Genomic DNA, 19,002 nt, shown 5'->3' on the forward strand with positions numbered 1-19,002 from the left:
AGGTAGCATCTTTTACAGGTAATTGGAATTTTTTAAGTATTATTATGATATCATAGATTTAAGCAAATTTGGTTTGTGTCAATCGACTGTAATTTTTTAAAAAAACTGATGTCCAAGTTGAGCCATGTGAGAGGAGACCTCTAGTTCTTTTTACACAATTCTAATTTTCTTGGTCATCACTTTGGCTTCCTTGATTCCTGGTATGAAAACATGCTGCAGGTTTCATTCATGTATTTCTTGTCCCAGATGTAGAATCAACCATTTTTTCAAGGATCTCTTGTTCCTTTTAGCAAGAAACAGTATTAAGAGAGCACAATCTCTGAAATAATCGCTTCTCAGCCTTTTGGCTAAGATCAAGTGTGGATGCTCTATGAAATAATATATGTTTTTAAGAAGTAATTTATTCTTCAATTATTCCAAGGAGCCAAGAACGAGAAAGGATGTGACAATTAGCATGTAGCATAGGACATCAGTATGAAGCCTTTGAAACTCGATCCTGTAGGCAGAAGTAAGAGATCCCATAGAGCTAATGACCATTGGTTAATGGTTTATGAATTGAGGTTTTGAGAGAAGCATTTTTTGAGGGGTGGTGAGTACACTTAATGTGTTTCTCTCTAGCTCCCTCTGCCCTCCACTGGGTAGTTTCTCCCTCTGTGCTAGGGTGTTAGGAGACAGAGGACAGCGTTTCCTTCATCATCTGCTAATGAGGAGTGACCACTTGGACTTGCTTATCCCCAGAGGCTGCGACACTAGGGCCCAGGTCAAGGTGACACGGTGAGTGGGGGCACCTGGGTGGCTCGGTGGGTTAAGCCTCTGCCTTCAGCTCGGGTCATGATCTCAGGGTCCTGGGATCGAGACCCTCAGCGGGGAGCCTGCTTCCCCCTCTCTCTCTGTCTGCCTCTCTGCCTACTTGTGATTTCCATCTGTCAAATAAAAAAATAAAATCTTAAAAAAAAAGAAAAGAATTTGGTGAGTGGCAAGAGAACTTGTCGAGAAATCTGGAGACTTGGCTCACATCCTGCAGTGAGAATTGCTCAACCACGCTCACTTTGAACCACTCTTTCCTGTTCTGGAAGCCATGTCACCCTTTTGTGTGTGTTTCCTCATCTGTACAATGGGTGGAGTATGGGCACGTGTCCTGGGGTAATGCATAGAGTAGGACAGTAATCCTTATCCTCGCAAACAAGATTCATCTGAGGGCCATTCAGACAGAAATAAAATCTATGTGGACATGAAACGACTGGCAGTGATTTTATTTTCTCCTCACCACCCCCTGTGGTCCTGGCTACAGGAGCCAGCTGGTCTGAAGTCTACTGCTGTCCCCTTGGCCCAACATCACTTCTCCACTGGCTTTGCCTCAGTTCTTGACAGTCCCTTGATTTTCACCCCTTGGTATTTAGGGATGGTCCTTCAAATGCTGTCTGGGAGAGATGATATATGAGCTACTAAGCCCTGGTTAAAATGACCTTACTGGACTAGACTGTAGGTCACCTGCTAAGTCTTGGTGAGAAGGAGCATGGCAGGGCTCCTTTTCTTGGGGCAGAAAGTGGTGGAGAGGTATGGAGGGAACAGTGGGGGACTCCATTGTAAGGGAGAAGGGTGGGAGACGAAGTCTGATTACAAATCACTAGTGGGTGTCTATGGTTTTTATCTACCTGGATTTCATTCTGGAGAATTACCCTTCCCTTTTTGGGGATGGTCTTGTTAAGTGGTCTGTTTAAGTATCTCCTTGAGGGAAAGGATATGTCTATGCTCTGGCCAGTCAGATGCTGTCTCTCAGGACCTGAATCCTGAGTGGCGAGACATAAAGACCTAAAGCATTTCCGTGGCAGTCGCTTCTGCCACCTAGATCTGTCCAGATCTCTGGCCTTCCAGAGCCTAGGTCTTCCACTTCTTTTGCTGCCTTCCAGGGAATTTACCTCTCTCTCTTTCCTCGTCTGCTTAAGTTAGCCGGATTTGGCTTCTGCTCCTCGACACCAAGAATTCTAACATCAATGCATGCAAAAAAACCCCCCAAGCTGGTTTAATACCACAATCTAACCTGCTCCCCACTGTGTCGCAGAGAAGTAGCTAAGCCACATTACTGAATGCACTATTGGGAGGCACTTACAGCTCTAATATTTCCACTGACCTCTGGGGGCTGGTCTCTTTTAACCCTGCAAGGAATAAAGTGCCCTATGTGTTCTTCAAACTGCTTCCCAGACAGCTTGGGTTTAGTAGGGAAAAAAGAGGTGTATGGAGGGGAGAAGTTTGGCCTATTTCTTCCTCTCTTTGTCTCTTGTGTGCCATTATTTAACTTCATGCTGTTATACCGTATACATTCTTCAAGAGGAGGTAAAACATTTTATCTCCCCCCTTACAAAAATGCACAAGGCTCTTATAGAATGTACCAAGACTCAAAAAGATGAAAACAAAACTCATAATCTTACCACCAGATTACTTAACATTTTGCTGTGATTTCTTTCTTTCTTTCTTTCTTAGATCTTATTTATTTATTTGTCAGAGAGAGAGAGAGAGGTGGAGAGCAAGCACAAGCAGGGAGAACATTAGGCAGAGGGAGAAGCAGACTCTCTGCTAAGCAAGGAGCCTGATGTAGGGACTCAATCCCAGGACCCGGGGATCATGAACAGAGCTGAAGGCAGACGCTTAACTGACTGAGCCACCCAGGCGTCCCTGCTGTGATTTCTTATAGTTTTCATGACCACACACATACAAATAAATTCTACTTTAAAAAATAGGATTATAATGTCTTTTAAGCTTAAGTTAACTTAATACAGTAATTTTCTTAGGTCATTAAATTATTTCATGGTTGCACAGCGTTCTTGCCCTGTTGTATACTCATTATTCACATTCTTAGCTCATCTAAAACTTCGTGTTCTTCTTATGTACAAAAACCTGAGAGTCAAGAATCACTTTTCTTATCTGAAACTGGTGTATGCATTGCACACGTAGCTCGGTGTGAGCCAGAGCCCACGCTAATGTCCAGCACGCATCATCGGTCCCTCTTGGTCACTTGTTGAGTGACCAGTGGGAAATAAAGCAGGTGCTCTTTTCTGGTGACCCAGGCAGTAGACCTTGCACGGAACTTGCTGTGCTGGAGAGGCCTGTAAAGGCTGAAATCCATGACCTTCAGCCCAGCAGATATTCTCTACCTCAGTATCAGTCCGTCCCGGGGGAGAGTTTGCTAGAAGGTTCTTGTTATCAACACGCTTTAATCTCATCCTGCACCAAGCCCACAATGGTATGCTAATGAGAACTCTACTCTCCTGGGCAGGACAGTGAACATTTTTCCTCAGCAGGTTTCAGAACTTGCTGAGGAATCTTGGCTGAGCAACAGGAAAGGGGGAAGAAATGAGCTTCTGGGCTGTCACTTGCTTTACTGGGATGCAGGATTTCTTTTGATTGGCTGAATCAGGTAAGATTACCTGTATGGTCCTGGAGAGGGAGGGAGGGATCTTGAATCATCTCTCTGTCTTAGAGATCCTTATGAAATCCTAAAAGCTTCCCTCCATTTTCTTAGCTTTGGGAACCCATTTTGCAAAATTATCACCTTTTACTCTCACAGTCTCGAAAAACTGAGACCTCAGCATGGTAGAGATGTGGCAAGTGGCTTGCCGTGGTGTCACGGAGCCTCATCACTGAGCTTGCAGAATTGTGCCAGAAGAAGTGAGAACCAGTGGGAAGTGTCAAATCTGTTACAACCATTAGCTCAGCTCTCCGTGGTGCATTCTGAAGGCAGACAAGGCATTTGCTTTCACATTTGACTTCAGATTATAGTCATCAGTGAAAAACAAATAGTGCTAACTGGTTAAAAAAGAAGAGTCATAACATTGGCAATGATTCTGGCAACAGAGCAGTCAATCCCGTGAAGTACATCATTGAAATCTGAGTTAGAGCCGGATACGCTACTGTTAAATCAAGTGTCTTGTTGACTTGTGTAAAAGGCTGCTGGTCGTAATCAGTTCAACAGAAGAAAACTCGCAAAAGAAGAAAGAAAGAAAAAGAAGAACAGTATGATTTTGAACCATGTCTGTTTGTTGCGTAGGCTCCTACCACGAGGTCACATTTACACGCACAATGTGTGTGTGGACACACTGGGGTTGGGAAATCCCCGTCGGTCAGCCATGTTTAGTTGTTCTATTGGGACAGGACTAGTAAGCTTAGTTGGATCATCAAAGTTTCAGAGGCGTATCTTAGATGGGTCTCCTGACTCCTGGGGGCTGACGGTGGATGTTGGGACCAAGATCAGAACTAATTTGTTTGGCCTTAAACTTGAAATTGTCCCTGATGGTGGCGGTGAAAGTGATCATGGTGGTGGTAAATGGATGAGGAAATCCTCCTACTATCCAAGAAGTTTGGAAAGATGGGCCAGTCTCTTTGATCCCTTCCAGTTCAGCCCTGCCTCTCAAATGTTTGCTGTTAGACCGCTTTTTAAACTCTAGTCCAGCGATTGCAAAGTAATCTAACTGCAAAGAATAGGTAGTGGAAAAGATGGAAGGGGTCCGCTGGTAAGAGTCTGTGGTGGGTGGGAAAATGCGTGCCGCATCGAAAGGAACAGCAGCAATAGAGTTCTACCAAACTCCTGGCACGTAGGAAGGCTGACTCAATGTTGCAGTGGATTATCAGAGATTTTGGAAGAAAACGTGAGGGTTTAGATTAGTAAATGTAGACTCTTTTTACAGATGAACTGTGAGCTCTTCTATCTTGTCAACTCAATCAAGTTGAAATGAAACATTGGGCCAGGCTAAGCACACTTTGTTGTAGCCAATTTGTAACTCTTGGGGACGGTAACATCTAAGCTGTATATTACCCCCTTGGAGGCAAGTCCTGGACTCTAATTCCATCTCATTGTCCTGGCTTCCTGCAGTACAGGTTAAGAAAATGGGCTCCGAAGTTCCTACCTGTGATTCCAATAATTCTTTAATGCTCGCTTCATATAAACTCCCTTTGAGGACCATGAGGAGCAGAGTCTACTGTTTTGCAACCTAATGATAAACGCAAACATGTTCAACACCTTCTGTGTTCTATGGGATGAAAGAATTATTACTCTCATCTCATTTTTATAAGAACTCTCTAAGACGGGGTCTAAAATTGTCATCATCATCACATTCCTACTTACAGATGGGGAGACTGAGGCTTAGGGTTGGGAAGGATTGCCCAAAGTCGCCCAGTAAGTGGCAACAGTGAGATTTGGACTCTGGAGTCAGAAGGCAGAATCCAATTTTTAACCACCACATTATGCCTTCTCCTGCTACATTATGTGGATTTTTAACTTCTGTGGTGTCGCTAAGTGATGACAACTCTTACTCCCGAAATAGCTTAAGGAGTCTGTAAGGACGCTTTCTGCTTTTGTAGAGCACAGGGGCATTGTCTTTGTCCCCATCCTTTGACAGGGTTTGCAGAATGTGTGGGATCCTTCTGATGACAGAAAAGGGAGATTTTCTTAATGCCTGGCTTGAGACCAGAAATGACATTCCCTCTTCCATATTGTTTTCTCTTGGGTATTAACTGGAGATTAGCAAATGGAGTTTCAAGGTCAAAATTGTGAGTTTCACTTCCTTGTAGACAAGGTAGTCTTTCTTAGGCCATGACCACAGAGGACAGCCCTAACCAAGGGCAGTCATCCCTATTGACGGAAGTGCTCCAAACTCAACCTGTGTTCAGATAACATCACCACCATACACGAAAGCGGTATGATGCAGCCAAGGAATACACACAGATTTTGGCTTAGATGCTAATGCCAAATGATGGGTGGCGGCTTTTAGAATGAGCACTGTGCCAAGAAGGCTTTGGAAACCACATGGAAGTTCACCAAACAGTGCTATGATTGATTGGTCGTGTCTGCCTTGGCTCCGGATAGGGAAGCAGCGGCAGGTATGCTGTGCTTGCCCGTCCTGGTGTAGTCTATTCGGATGGAAGAACTAAGACATCTAAGGCTTGGGCAGCTCAAAGCATATACGTTTTAATTTGTGATTCTTTTTCTGCCTCTTCCATTTCTGCTTTTTCTCAGGAGAGATGGCCAAACGCACCTTCTCCATGCTAGAGACGTTCCTGATCTTCCTCCTCATGTTGATGACCGCTATCACAGTAGCCCTCCTCAGCCTCCTGTTTATCACCAGTGGGACCATCGAAAATCACAAAGGCAAGTTGTCATGGGCTCTCTTGGATGCTCTTCCTAGCCTGTGGGAAATTTCTTGATTACCGGGGACGCCAAGGCAAAGAACAGTGTCTGCTGATAATGCTGATCACAGGGCAGTTCAATGTGTACTTAAGCAGCCGGGATGACACTCTAACCTTTACATTAATTGCCCTTCCTGCATCCATAGCAATTTTTAATCAAGCCTACCTTTGCCCACAAATAGCCAGTAGACGGGCGTTCTGACATGCGTTTATTCATCTCTCACTTTTCCACTGACCTCAGCCCAGTTCAGAATTCTTCAAGGCCCAGTAATATGAGCATTTGCCCCAAGCCTACTCTCTTTCTCTTTGCCTTTCCTCGGGCATCATCTCCTCTTGGGGACAAAAGGAGAATGACGGGCGCACTGGGTATTAATGAGTCTGTGGAAGGCTTTAGAGAAGGGAGCGTTGAACTCCTTAGGAGGCCACTCAAGTTCTGTAAATGAGGTGGAGTGGGGAGGTGGGTGGGGTGGGTGGTTGTCCTGATGTCACATGGACGCAGATCTCCCGAGTTTTCAAGAGAAGCTGGAATGGATGATTTAGACTTCTCCTGATGTATTAGTTAGTTTTGGGAATTAATTTAGTTTTGGAAAACAATGTGGGCTACATCACAGGCAATATTGGGCCCCTGAGTCTTTGATGATCCCTACTTTGGTGGTGGGTCATACACTGGTAAACAAGTAGAGAAGAAAGGTGGGGGTTGAACACTCTGACCGAAGTAAAGGGAGAGCTGGCTTTAGACCAAACAGAGAAGGAGCCCAATATTTTTAACCTCAGTTTTCTCTCTTATGGCCTCTTCCTTCCAGTATTTTCTCTACCATGACCCTGCGCTTTGCATTTCCTGCAGAGGGACAGAGATCCTCTTCTCCAGCAGTGCGCAGAGTAGGGGCATGGACTGCTAGCAAGGAAAGCATCCATAGGACTTCCTTAGTTTTAGCTCTTAAACTTGGAGAATCCAGAGGCTGAGATTCATGGGGTGATCAACAATTATGGTAACTATTCTCATAGTAGGAGCTGCTGTTTGTTGAGTGGTTGTTTGTGTCAAGCACTATGGTCAAGAGTCTACTTCCTTTTCCTCCTTAATTCTCATAAAACTTCTATAAAGGTAGGTGTTGGTCTTTGTACCATTTTCCAGATGTAGAACCTGAGACTCTGAGGTCCCAAAGGAATCATCCTTGGCCATTGGACGTGGTTTGCCTTTGGCTGGCATCCCGTTCCTACACGGGTATCAATAAGGAAGAAGAGCCTGCCTCCTTCCTTGCGATAATTGATGTCTTGTAGCAGATGGAGGCTTGCGGTTGAGAAAATATGGATTCTAACTTCATGTCAAATATGGATGAAAGAGCATCAGACCCTGAGTCAGAGGATCTGGGCGGGGCACCGGCTTCATCTCGTATTGTCCCTGAAAATGTAGTTCCATCACTTCTCTGGGCTTCAGTTTTATTATATGTAAAACTGAATAGATGAGAGCCCCCCAACTCTAGGATCTCAGGGGAGTCAGCATCCAGTCTCTCTCTCTCTCTTTTTTTTTTCTTCTCATCCCTTTATCTTTTTTTTTCTTTTCAGCATAACAGTACTCATTGTTTTTGCACCACACCCAGTGCTCCATGCAATACGTGCCCTCCCTATCACCCACCACGTGGTTACCCAACCTCCCACCCCCACCCCTTCAAAACCCTCAGATTGTTTTTCAGAGTCCATAGTCTCTCATGGTTCATCTCCCCTTCCACTTTCCCTCAACTCCTTTCTCTCCATCTCCCCATGTCCTCCAGGTTATTTGTTATGCTCCACAAATAAGTGAAACCATATGATACTTGACTCTCTCTGCTTGACTTATTTCACTCAGCATAATCTCTTCCAGTCCTGTCCATGTTGCTACAAAAGTTGGGTATTCATCCTTTCTGATGGAGGCATAATACTCCATCGTGTATATGGACCACATCTTCCTTATCCATTCGTCCGTTGAAGGGCATCTTGGTTCTTTCCACAGTTTGGCGACCGTGGCCATTAGCAGCCAGTCTCTTGACTAAGTACTTTCCTAGCACTAATGCTGTGACAGTGGCATCTGTCACCTTGGCCACCCTGGCTATTGTCTGGGGTGGAAACAAACAAGCAAATAACAAGCATAGGTAACATATCTCAGTATATAAATAGAACCAAAGCTATATGCCGGCAATTAGTCTAAATTTATTGTTCAAAACAACCCTTGGGAGTAGAGTATTATTACCTCTATTTTATATGTGGGAATAATTGGGGTAGAACAGGGGAAGTGACTTGCTCAGCCAGTAGGTGGTAGAATCAGTTTTCAAACCCAGGCTATTTGGTTCTGGTACTTGCTCGTGTACTCTCTGTGCCATTCTGCCTCCCTTGATACTGTGTGTGTGTGTGTGTGTGTGTGTGTGTGTGTGGTCACATAGGACATGTGTGTGTACACGCACATACGCAGATGGTGATGTGAGCAAAATAAGGTGGCACTATGCCGAGCAGACAGTGGTCTAGTGGGCATTCCAAATAAAAGACTTGAGAAGGTTGGGGAAGAGAGGGCAGCGTAGAGACAGTGGGGGTGGCATCCCTGGACACAAGGGTGAGCTGCCTCAGAGTGTGACGGAAACAAACCAACTCAGAAGGGAGCTGTGGAGCTTGGTTGGTGGAGCAGAGAGGAAGAAGGTCTCTGGATGCAGAGAAGGGTGGAGACTAGTCCCCAGAGGCTAGGGTTAGCAGGCTGTGTGCCAGGAACATGGCACCTGGTCTGTTTGGCTGGAGGAGAAGAGCAGGGCGAGTGAGTGCAGAGCCGTGCGTTTGACAAGGAATGGCTTGTGATGAGAAGTTGAAGGACGTTTAATGCAGGCTTTGATTATTAGTCAGATGTATCTCCAGTTCACGAGAAAGACCCTCCTTAGGATTATTATCTACAAGTTCCTGAGATATTCCTTACCATATATTTTAGTTTGTGTTTTTATTTTTTTAAAACATTTTATTTATTTATTTGTGAGAGAGCATGAGTGGGGTGGCGGTAGGGGCTGAGGGAGAGGGAGAACCAGACTCCCCGCCGAGCAGGGAGCCCAACATGGGGCTCGATCCTGGGTCCCTAAGACCATGACCTGAGCCGAAGGCAGATGCTTAACCCACTGAGACACCCAGGTGCCCCTTTACCATATATTTTAAATATAAGAGAATATATAGATTTTTCCTTAGGAACCTCAACCTATGTGTTCTAATTGATGCCAACAAGTAAGTAGACTGAGACGTTATCCCTTAAATATCTTATTCTGCTTTTAGATTCAGGTTTCCCGTCCACCCAGAGCTCCCCGGCCACCGTGGGCTCCACAGCCAGTCAAGGCCCGGCACACACCAATGGCTCTACAACCACGCAGGCCCCTCCCGTGGTTACCACTCCAGAGCCTCCTCTCTTCCAGAACTTCAGTGGCTACCATATTGGTGTTGGGCGAGCTGACTGCACAGGACAAGTAGCAGATATCAACTTGGTAGGTCAATCATGGGCTCCTCAGGGAGGATGAAATGGGTAACATTATTCCTCACATCCTACACTTATTCCAGTTAATTACATCATCATCATCATCATCTTCTCACTTTTTCATTGACGTCACTGCTGTCTAACACTACGAATATTGTACTATAACGAGGGGCCTTGTGTTCAATGGCATCCCCTTTGTAAAGTCAACTGGCCATTTTTTTATGAATGGCAGGGGCAGGGCTGGCAAACTCACATACCATGGGGTACCACAAATGACGGGAGCAGGCCAGTGTAAGCTGATAAGTGTCTAGTGAACCCTCAGTTTGGGGGACAGTGGGAAGTGGGGCATACAGCTGCAAATTGCATGGCTTTAGCAGTTGTTGCCATGCAGGGCTGCCCTAACTTAAAGGTTTTCTGGCCACCTCTGGATCAGAGACTGAGGATCTACAACTCTCAGTTGGGAAATAAAGGCAACTCTAGTTAAAACTGGAAACCTAGTGTGGGCCACCACTGCGTAAGCCAAGGAAAAGGCTTCTGTGGGTCCCGTGTGGCCTTTTGGCTACTGGACTGCAACTTCTTGATTGTGATGATGGGTGTATTCATCCATAGCTTCCATAGGAAGACAGAACATGGCATTGTTTGATGAGATTTTTCTCATTCCTACCAAATAATCTTTAGATTCTAGGAGTGGTTTCCCATTGTCTGTTCTGAGAACTAGCTCTGAGAACCCTAAGTGACACTACTCGTGTGAGGGGTGAAGCAAGCCGCAGAGGGAGCATGCTGAAGACTTCATGGGTGGGCTTTAGAGCGTGGTGAGAAGGGGGCTTTGCGACGGGTACCTTTGGACTGACTTAACTGAGGGATGGCCAACAAGGTAAAAGCCAGCATTAGGTACCCTCAGTGAAGACTATTTATTTAATCACAAGGAAACCATTTTCTTAAGAAAAAGAAAGAAAGAACATCACACGCCAAACAACCAAAGGAAGGGAACCTTCAGTCTTCAGGACATTCTGGGACTGTGGGATGATGGTAGGGAAACTACTTCCTTCCGTAGTATCTCAGGCAGGAGAAAAAAATTGAAAACCCTGGAAGGTGGCTGACATGGTAATGGAATTCTAGAGCCAAACCAACCCTTTCCTTGCCCATTGGCCTGTGAATATCTCCTGCCAAACTGATGGTTACTTTGCATTTTTCCACACAGAAGAGTAAAGCCTCTCTTATGATGTTGGCTTTATTCTTGAAAACACATATTACTATCCCAGGCAGAGTCACAGTGTCCCGTGGACTGTGTTGTACTTCACCTTTCCTAAGTGGTCTCGTCCTGTGTGGTGGTACCCGGCTCTGGTGATGGGGGAGTGAGGCAGAGCGGCTCTGACTTCTCTCTCCTCCTCTCTAGATGGGCTACAGTAAGACTGGCCAGAACGCACGTGGCATCCTCACCAGGCTGTACAGTCGAGCTTTCGTCATCGCAGAGCCTGATGGGTTAAATCGAATGGTGTTTGTCAGCATCGACATAGGCATGGTATCCCAACGCCTCAGGCTGGAGGTAAGTGGCTGAGGTGATGACGAAAGGACATGTTTAAAAGAAAAGCTCTGAGTGGATGTGACAGGAGCTAAGTCCTCCTCGTGTCTCATCTGGTGAGTTTCTACTCTGCAGAAGCCTTCGGATAATTGGCCTGCGAACAATTCCGGTCTCAGTCACTTTGGTCAAATTTGCAGACTTGACAATGACTGCTCATCGTCACTGTTACTGTGTTTTGCAAGCTTATTATGTCCGAGGCAACCTTCACATCCATTCTCTTATTTAACCCTCCTCATTAGAAGGAGGAGAGCTCTAGTTACTCACTAATCCTTCCCTCTAGTTTTTAGACAGTTGAGATGCAAGAGGCCAGATGAGAAGTAAAACACAACATTGAAATGAGGTTGGCCATAAATGGCTGGAGTTGAGTGAGAGGGAGATGGGGGTCTCATTATGCAATTCCGATGATTTTTGTACGTGTTTTAAAATTTCCGTAATAAAATGTAAAAAGAGTACAATGTTAGCTTTCTTACTCTTTAAGCTCTATTGTGGGTAATGGTGGGCTCTTTTGCGATTTTCGCAGAATTGAGACCATATTACTCCCTCTGTGGGGAAGTTTGGGTTTAGCAGAAGGGTGCCCGTGGGTTCTGGGCAGGCAGCAGTAAGGTGCGCAGAGGGGGAAGGATACATAGGGTGATGGGTGTGGCCTTCCAGCTCTATCTTTCTAAGCCAGGTTCTTGGCCTTGACTCAGTTGTATTGTCTGCATGGGATCAGGTCACAGAAAGAGAACGTGCTCTTTCAATGTCTGCTCCCATCGTGATGAAGGTGAGGAAGAAGAGAGTCTGGAGCACCCAGGAAAGTCCACTATTCAGGGTCACGTTCTGTCAGCCTCTCTTAAATACTGTTCCTCCTGCGGTGTGAAGTGGCCAGTGACAAGGATGACAAGGGGGACCTTGGAGCGTTTCTCCAATGTCACCTGCCCCATCTCTTGACACCCAAGGAGCAGGGGATCACATGTTCTCCCCACTCCTACACTTACAACAAAACTATGACATGGGTTTTTGTTATCCCCACTTTATGGATAAAATAATGGAGTCTTAGAAGAGGCGAGGAACTTTCCCAAATTCACACAGTTAGCGATTGTGGAGCTGGGTTCTGAACACACGTATGCCTGATACCAGAGCCCTCGTTCTTAAAAGTGACATTATTCTATTATCGTGGAGGAAAAAATGCATTGACCGCCTGCTTTTTTGCACGGTACTTTGCTGGTCACTTAGCGGGCACATAACCTGAGTCGTAATCCACATTTCCTATGAGCTCACTACCCAGTTGTGGAGAGAAGGAAGGGCCGTAATAGAAAACACACTCTCTGTAACTCACTGGAGTAACGTATGGAAGTGCGTTCGTTATCTATTACCGAGTAACAAATAGCCCCAGAATACAGTGGCTTAAAACAATAGACATCATCGCACATTCTCTTGGTCAGGAAATCAGGACTGGCTTAGATGTGTGGTTCTGGCTTAGGGTGTCTTGGAATCGAGGTGTGGACAAAGGCTGCAGTCATTGGAAGGCTTGACTAATCCCCCTCTCAGATGATTCCCTTGCGGGGCTGCTGGCCAAAGGCCTCTAGTCCCCACTTTCTGTATCGTCACGGCCCTCTCTCTCAGAGGGCTCTCTCCTGAGTCACTACCTCGGGGGAAGCCGCAGTGTTCCTCCTAACCTGGGTCAGAAGTTGCACTTCTAGGCCATTCTGTCCATTGGAAGCGAGTCACCAAGTCACACCAAGGGAGGGGAAAGACAGCAAAGCGTCCCCTCTGAAAGGGAGGAAGGGAGGGCTAGCGAGGGACTTGTGGACACACAGTGGTTTAAAACCACCACAAGGGGACTGGGAAGCAGGGAATCATCTCATGGCGGACGTGACATGTGAATGGGCAGGATTTTATTTTATTTCCATTCCAGAGTAGTTAACAGTATTGTTATATTAGTTTCAGGAGTAAAAATACAGTCAATGCTGCACATGACTCGGTGTGCGCCATAGTGAGCGGGCTGTTCGTGGCCTTGACCTAGGCCACCCCTCCCGCTCTGGGAACCCTCTGTTTGCTCTCTATAGTTAGGCGTCTGTTTTTTGGTTTGTGTCTTTTTTTTCTCAGTGTTTGTTTGTTTTGTTTCTTCCATTTCACCCATGAATGAACTCATGTGGTATTCCTCTTTCTCTGACTGACTTATTCCACTGAGCATTACGCCTTCTAGATCTGTCCGTGTTGTCGCTGATGGCAAGATCGCATTTGCTTATGGAATATTGTATATATAATGTAATATATGATGTATATATATGCATCTAATGGTACATTATATCCATATATATAATGGAATATTGTATATATTGTATACATATGTATATATGTACACCACATCTTTATCTGAATGGGAAGAATTTTAAATGGCTAACATGGGGAGAGAGAGCTATCAAATGGAGAGACAGTGTGACAACACGGAGACACAGGGAGGAATGTAGACTGTCCTTTGCAGGGACAGGGATTGCTGCCATTAGGACACACGTAAGCACGTAACTGGGAATACCCCTGGAAGGTATGGTGCTCATGATTGTAGAGGCCTGGGATGCCAGCTTATGTTGACTCTGGTAAGCTCTGGGGATTCTTTGAAAACTTCTGAGTGGAGGAGTAGCACAAACCCAATTTTGCTCCAGGATGATGCATCAGGGATGTTGGATGCCAGACTGGGGCAGGAGGTGAGGACACACATTGGCAGTTCGGTTCCACAAATGTCAAGGCTGTACCGGTGAGGGTCCGCGTGGGAAACCCGCAATCACACTTGGTGTTTCAAAGCAGGAGATGGAACCCGCGGGAGCTCTCCCATGCATCGGAAGGCTGAGCGAACTAGAAAGGGAAATTCGGGTGGCAGGATGGATTTCAACTCTGCCTGGAAATTTCTCCTGTGCCACGTGAGGCTGGCACAAAGGTCTTAAACCAGTGGGTGGCAGCGAGACTCCATGGCAGTAGGAGGTCACATTAAATGCTCAGAAGTTGCACATGAGTGAATAGAAATAAAAGCAGACACTTGCGTAGTCTCCACAATGAGTCACGCACTGATTACTTCGTATGTATGAATGGGTTGAGTCCTCCAAACATCCCCAATGAGGGAGGTGCTATCATCATGTCATTGGCGGATTGAGAAAGCGAGCTGCGGGGGATCAAGGAACCCATGCACGGGCAGCCGGCTAGGCAGTGGCTGGGCGGGGACGCACCCATGGCCTCTGGGCATTAGCACCTACACTCACTACCACTACGCTTCCTGCTTTTTTCCCCGGGGCATCAGCTGTGCTTCTGACAGGGAAACGGTGGGGTCATGAGAAGAAACGGGAGACTCAGAGGTGGACTTTGGGGGTGGAGTGTGGAGGGGAGAGAGGGTGAATGGTTTGGTTTGCAGAGGCTGTGAAGACAGCAGACCACCCAGCGTTTGTCAATCTCTTCCGATTTCTACTTCCCCGTGCAGTCTGAGACCCAACGGGGAAGGCCTTGCAATGAGCCTACTTCTCTCACCCAGAGGAACCCAAGGGCAGGTGTGAAAAATAAGTGTAGCGAAACAGGTGCTCTTAGGCTGCTTCAGAACACCAGGTTTTAGGCAGCTTCTCAGTCTCGGTCGTAAGGATTGATGAAATTTCCAGCATGGAACGAAGGTTTGGGAAGATCCCTGAGCAGTGAGGCAGGGCAGGAGAACAGAGCGGCTCGCCAGATCTTTCCGTGGCAGGAACTCAGGTGTATCAGTATTAGGAAACTGAACACAGAGGGGTGAGCTGTAGACCCTCGGGCAACTTCTTCACTCTGTTCAAACCCTCTCCTCTCCTGACGTAGGGAACTGACTAACTATAATGGTTACCCGCAGGCATTGTCATTAGATGATTGGGTTTTTCTTCCTTCTTCTTAAAGTCCCATGTGTTGGACTTCATATTGGAGAGTGTAGTTTGGGATACAATGGCTGTGAGCTGTTTGTAGTCTTTTCTTTTAAAACATGAGAGCCATAATTTCTTTTTTTTAAAAAAGATTTTATTTATTTATTTAACAGAGAGAGAGAAAGAGATCGCAAGTAGGCAGAGAGAGAGGGAAACAGGCTCCCCACTGAGCTGAGAGCCCAATGTGGGGCTCGATCCCAAGACCCCGAGATCATGCCCTGAGCTAAAGGCAGTGGCTTAACCCAGTGAGCCACCCAGATGCCCCGAGAACCATAATTTCTATCTGCTTAAAGGCTTGATTCCTGAGAGAATAAGGAGATGTACACTGACTTCCATAATCCTAACATCATAGTTCTCTGGGAATAAAAATGGGCGTAGTGTCAGGGGACAGCAGCTTGTAGTGAGTTTTGTGGTGCCTCCTCAGTGACCTTTCCACCCACTCCCAACGGACACCTCTTCCTTCTGAGTGTCGTCATCACTGTGTGGAAGAAGGTAAAAGAGCAACGAAACATGTGGGCTGGAGTTGGGTTCCACAGAAGCGACATGGAAACTTCTTGGGATGGAGAATGTGGGTTACTTGGTCAGAGGGAGTTCGTCTGGTCATGCCCTATTTCCTCTCCACACGGGCCTGCGGTAACCGAGCAGTGTTTGGGGCCTGGACTGGTTCACGAGGCAGGATGGTTCGTCAGGTCTTCCTCATTCAATGGCCACGCGAGTGGATGAGGGTGTGTAGCTCTTCACCTAAAATAGAAGAAGTTGGGTGGATGTGTTTGTGTGTGTTGGGTATACAGTACTGAAGTTCCCGCCACTCCCGTTTGTATCGGGGTGTTGTTGGAACCGGCTTGGACTAGCGCATGAGAGCTGACTGTTACCTGTTCAGGAACTTGCTGAGCTCATTGTTAGATTTTGGTAGCTTGAAATCGACGGTGGTGGGGGTATTTACACGTCAGAAACTGGTGAACAATTCGAAGGGGGGGGCTTTCGTTTCTGCGTGACAGCTTCTCAGCACACCGCCGTCTGTGCCATTGTCGAAGTAGACAGGGTTGCCAATCAGAAAAGGCCTTCTTGTTTTGCTAAGCCCAGATTTGGATTCAGAATCCTTCTCAACACACTGCGTCTGAGAGCAGCTACCAGTAAGTAGGACTGGTTCTGCAAGTAAGCGGTATTCACCGTCCCTGCCATAAGGGAGCCTTCATCACTGTGCCTGGTATTAGGTGATAGTGTCCTACATCGAGGAAGGTTGGTTTGGGTTTGACACTTAAAAAAAAAAAAAAATTATTTATTTATTTATTTGAGAGAGAGCCGAGTGAGCAGGGGGAGGGGCAGAGGGAGAGAATCTTCAAGAAGACTCCCTGCTGAGCGTGGAGCCCAACGAGGGGCTCGATCCCAGGACCCCGAGATCATGACCTGAACCAAAACCAAGAGTTGGACGCTGAACTGACAGGTGCCCCGTGAGATCATTTTAATGATTTTTGGCATAAAAAAAGTCAGAACATCTTTCCCAGGGAAGCCACGATAATACCAACTTTCCAATTGAAGCTGATGAAAGCAGAGTCAGAAACAGGTGCCCGGCACCATCTGGGATTTCTCTCTGTCGTTTTCTGGACGGGTCTATGCCCCACAAGCACACGTTATCATGCGTGATGAGATGTTCACGGGCAGATGAGTTCAGTGAGCACTCCCCGGTCTCTCTGTGTGCCTTATCTCCTGCTCCGCAACGAGTCATCTGGAAAACTCAGGGGCCTAAACCCACACTGGGCCTGTCCTTTCTGTGACTCTGGAATCCCAGGGGCCTGGGCTGGGTGATTCCGACTGAGGTGAGAACAGCAGCCTCACACCTTCCTGCGACGTGGTGAGGTGGGACTCCGGGGCTGCCTGGGGCTGCAGGTGTGGGGAGGCTTCCTGAGGTGAAGGGACAATGGGTCTGAGGGGTCGGCAAGCAGGTGCTGATGAGAGGGTTCCTTTCTCCATGGGGCATCCCCACAGGGCTGCTGGTTTGTCCTTACATCATGGCGGCTGGCTTCCCTCAGACCAGTAAGTGTGACCCCATGTGTCTGGTGTTGAGTTCTTTGTTTTGGGCCAGGAGGCAGTAAAGAGGCCTTTACATGCTCTGTTCACGCTCTGCCCACGCTCTGTTCACTTTTCCCCGTGCATTTCCTGACCAGCTCAGGCTCTTCATTTTAAGCCTCTGATGGAAGATGACGTCTTTGAAAGGTGGTTTTCCTCGCTGCCACCCATCACTCTCTTTCCCTACCCAGAAACATTTTTCTTCACGGCACTCACCCCTGCATGATCTAATGTAATATTACACACTTCTCTGCTTGCTCGTTTCTCTCCCATTAAGAGAAAAAGCTTCATCAGGGTAGGAACCTCACCTATCCCTAGTGCTCAGACCAGTGCCTGGACGCTAATACTATGTGTGGAATAATGAATAGGAAAGTGCACTCTTTCTTTTATTTTTCTTTTTTTTAAAAATTTGTTTATTTGAGAGAGAGAGTGAGAGAGCATGAGAGGGGAGAAGGTCAGAGGGAGAAGCAGACTCCCCATGGAGCCGGGAGCCCAATGCGGGACTCAATCCCGGGACTCCGGGATCATGACCTGAGCTGAAGGCAGTCGTCCAACCAACTGAGCCACCCAGATGCCGGAAAGTGCACTCTTTCTGTCGAGACACGGATCTGGATTGTGGCCCTGCTACTTATTAGAGCAGCGGGCATGGGATTTATCTTCTGGACGCTTCTGTGTTCTCACCTGGAAGCTTAAAAATACCTAGCTGTTGGGGTTGTTACAAAGATTCTAAAACAGCATAATGCGTGTGATACCCAACCCGGTGCTTGCACAGAGCGAGCAGCCACGAAACATCGGCCTTGGCAGGGACCCTTGGTGTTGACGTTGTTACCATGGCAACGCGCTCCAGCCTAGAGGGAAGGGCGGCCCGCCAGGGATGTCATTGATAAGGACAGGCGGTAAGCCTCTCCCGAGCCTTTTCCATAGTGAGTTGTTCTGTTATCCCTCTTCTTAATTCTATTTTTTTTTCTTTTCTCCTGTAGGTCCTGAACAGACTGCAGAGTAAATACGGCTCCCTGTACAGAAGAGACAATGTCGTCCTGAGTGGCACTCACACTCACTCGGGGCCAGCGGGGTTTTTCCAGTACACGGTATTTGTCATCGCCAGCGAAGGGTTCAGCAATCGAACTTTTCAGTACATGGTCACTGGCATCGTGAAGGTAGGCACAGTGGGTTCAGGAGTGGTGTGCTGTGATACAGAGAGAGTCCCTTCTAGGATCTCGGGCTGCGTATCTTTGCTCCTACCTCGCCCCCGTTCCTGACCCCCATGTAGCTTCTGGTCTCCCAGGCACCGACAGATGGAGAGAGGACAGTTCTCTGCAGGAAGCCTCATGCCATTGTCTAAAGGGACAGTCATAACCTTTGTAATGCAGAGGGCCCCACACGGTCTGTTCTCTGCGCTAAGTCACACGGAAAGGAACCCATCAAGGAACCTAAAGTAATTACGAGTAATTGTAATCTTGCCTCCTATTTCCCAGACAGCAGGACGGGGGGGTCCTCTTTCCATACACACCCTCAGTGTGTGTGGACTCAGTGACATTCTCAATGGTCGCTGCAGATGACATGGTGCTCCTTCCAGAACGCCCAGACTCCCTGCTGTTGCTGGCTTGGGTGCCTCTTACTCCTCTCTCCCCAGCTCTCACACAGGATCCTTTCTAGTGTTCTCTTCATGCTTTTGCTTTTGAAATGTAGTCTCTCTCTACTTTTTCTCATGAAGCTACTCTCTAAGCCCAGCAATCTAGCTGGCAAAAGCAGACATGTCTTTTTTTGTTGTTTTTTTTTAAGATTTTATTTAT

The 19,002-nt window shown here is 46.9% G+C and overlaps 1 protein-coding gene across 2 annotated transcripts in view; it reads left to right on the forward strand.

Moving 5' to 3' along the window:
- Nucleotides 1-3,261: 3,261 nt before the first annotated feature.
- The window catches only part of ASAH2 (N-acylsphingosine amidohydrolase 2), a 67,701-nt gene continuing 51,960 nt past the window's right edge, over nt 3,262-19,002 (forward strand). Inside the window, exons 1-5 of one of the 2 annotated variants that reach the window (XM_046027925.1) lie at nt 3,262-3,415; nt 6,011-6,142; nt 9,457-9,662; nt 11,049-11,198; nt 18,190-18,366. In XM_046027925.1, coding sequence (XP_045883881.1) covers nt 6,016-6,142; nt 9,457-9,662; nt 11,049-11,198; nt 18,190-18,366 — 660 coding nt within the window. In that variant the 5' untranslated portion in view covers nt 3,262-3,415; nt 6,011-6,015. Of the gene's footprint in view, nt 3,416-5,754; nt 5,875-6,010; nt 6,143-9,456; nt 9,663-11,048; nt 11,199-18,189; nt 18,367-19,002 lie in introns of those variants that run through there. The other variant, XM_046027927.1, reaches the window with a different exon arrangement.

Source organism: Meles meles, chromosome 13, assembly GCF_922984935.1.
Source record: "Meles meles chromosome 13, mMelMel3.1 paternal haplotype, whole genome shotgun sequence".
In the NCBI taxonomy this organism is placed as follows: Eukaryota; Metazoa; Chordata; class Mammalia; order Carnivora; family Mustelidae; genus Meles; species Meles meles.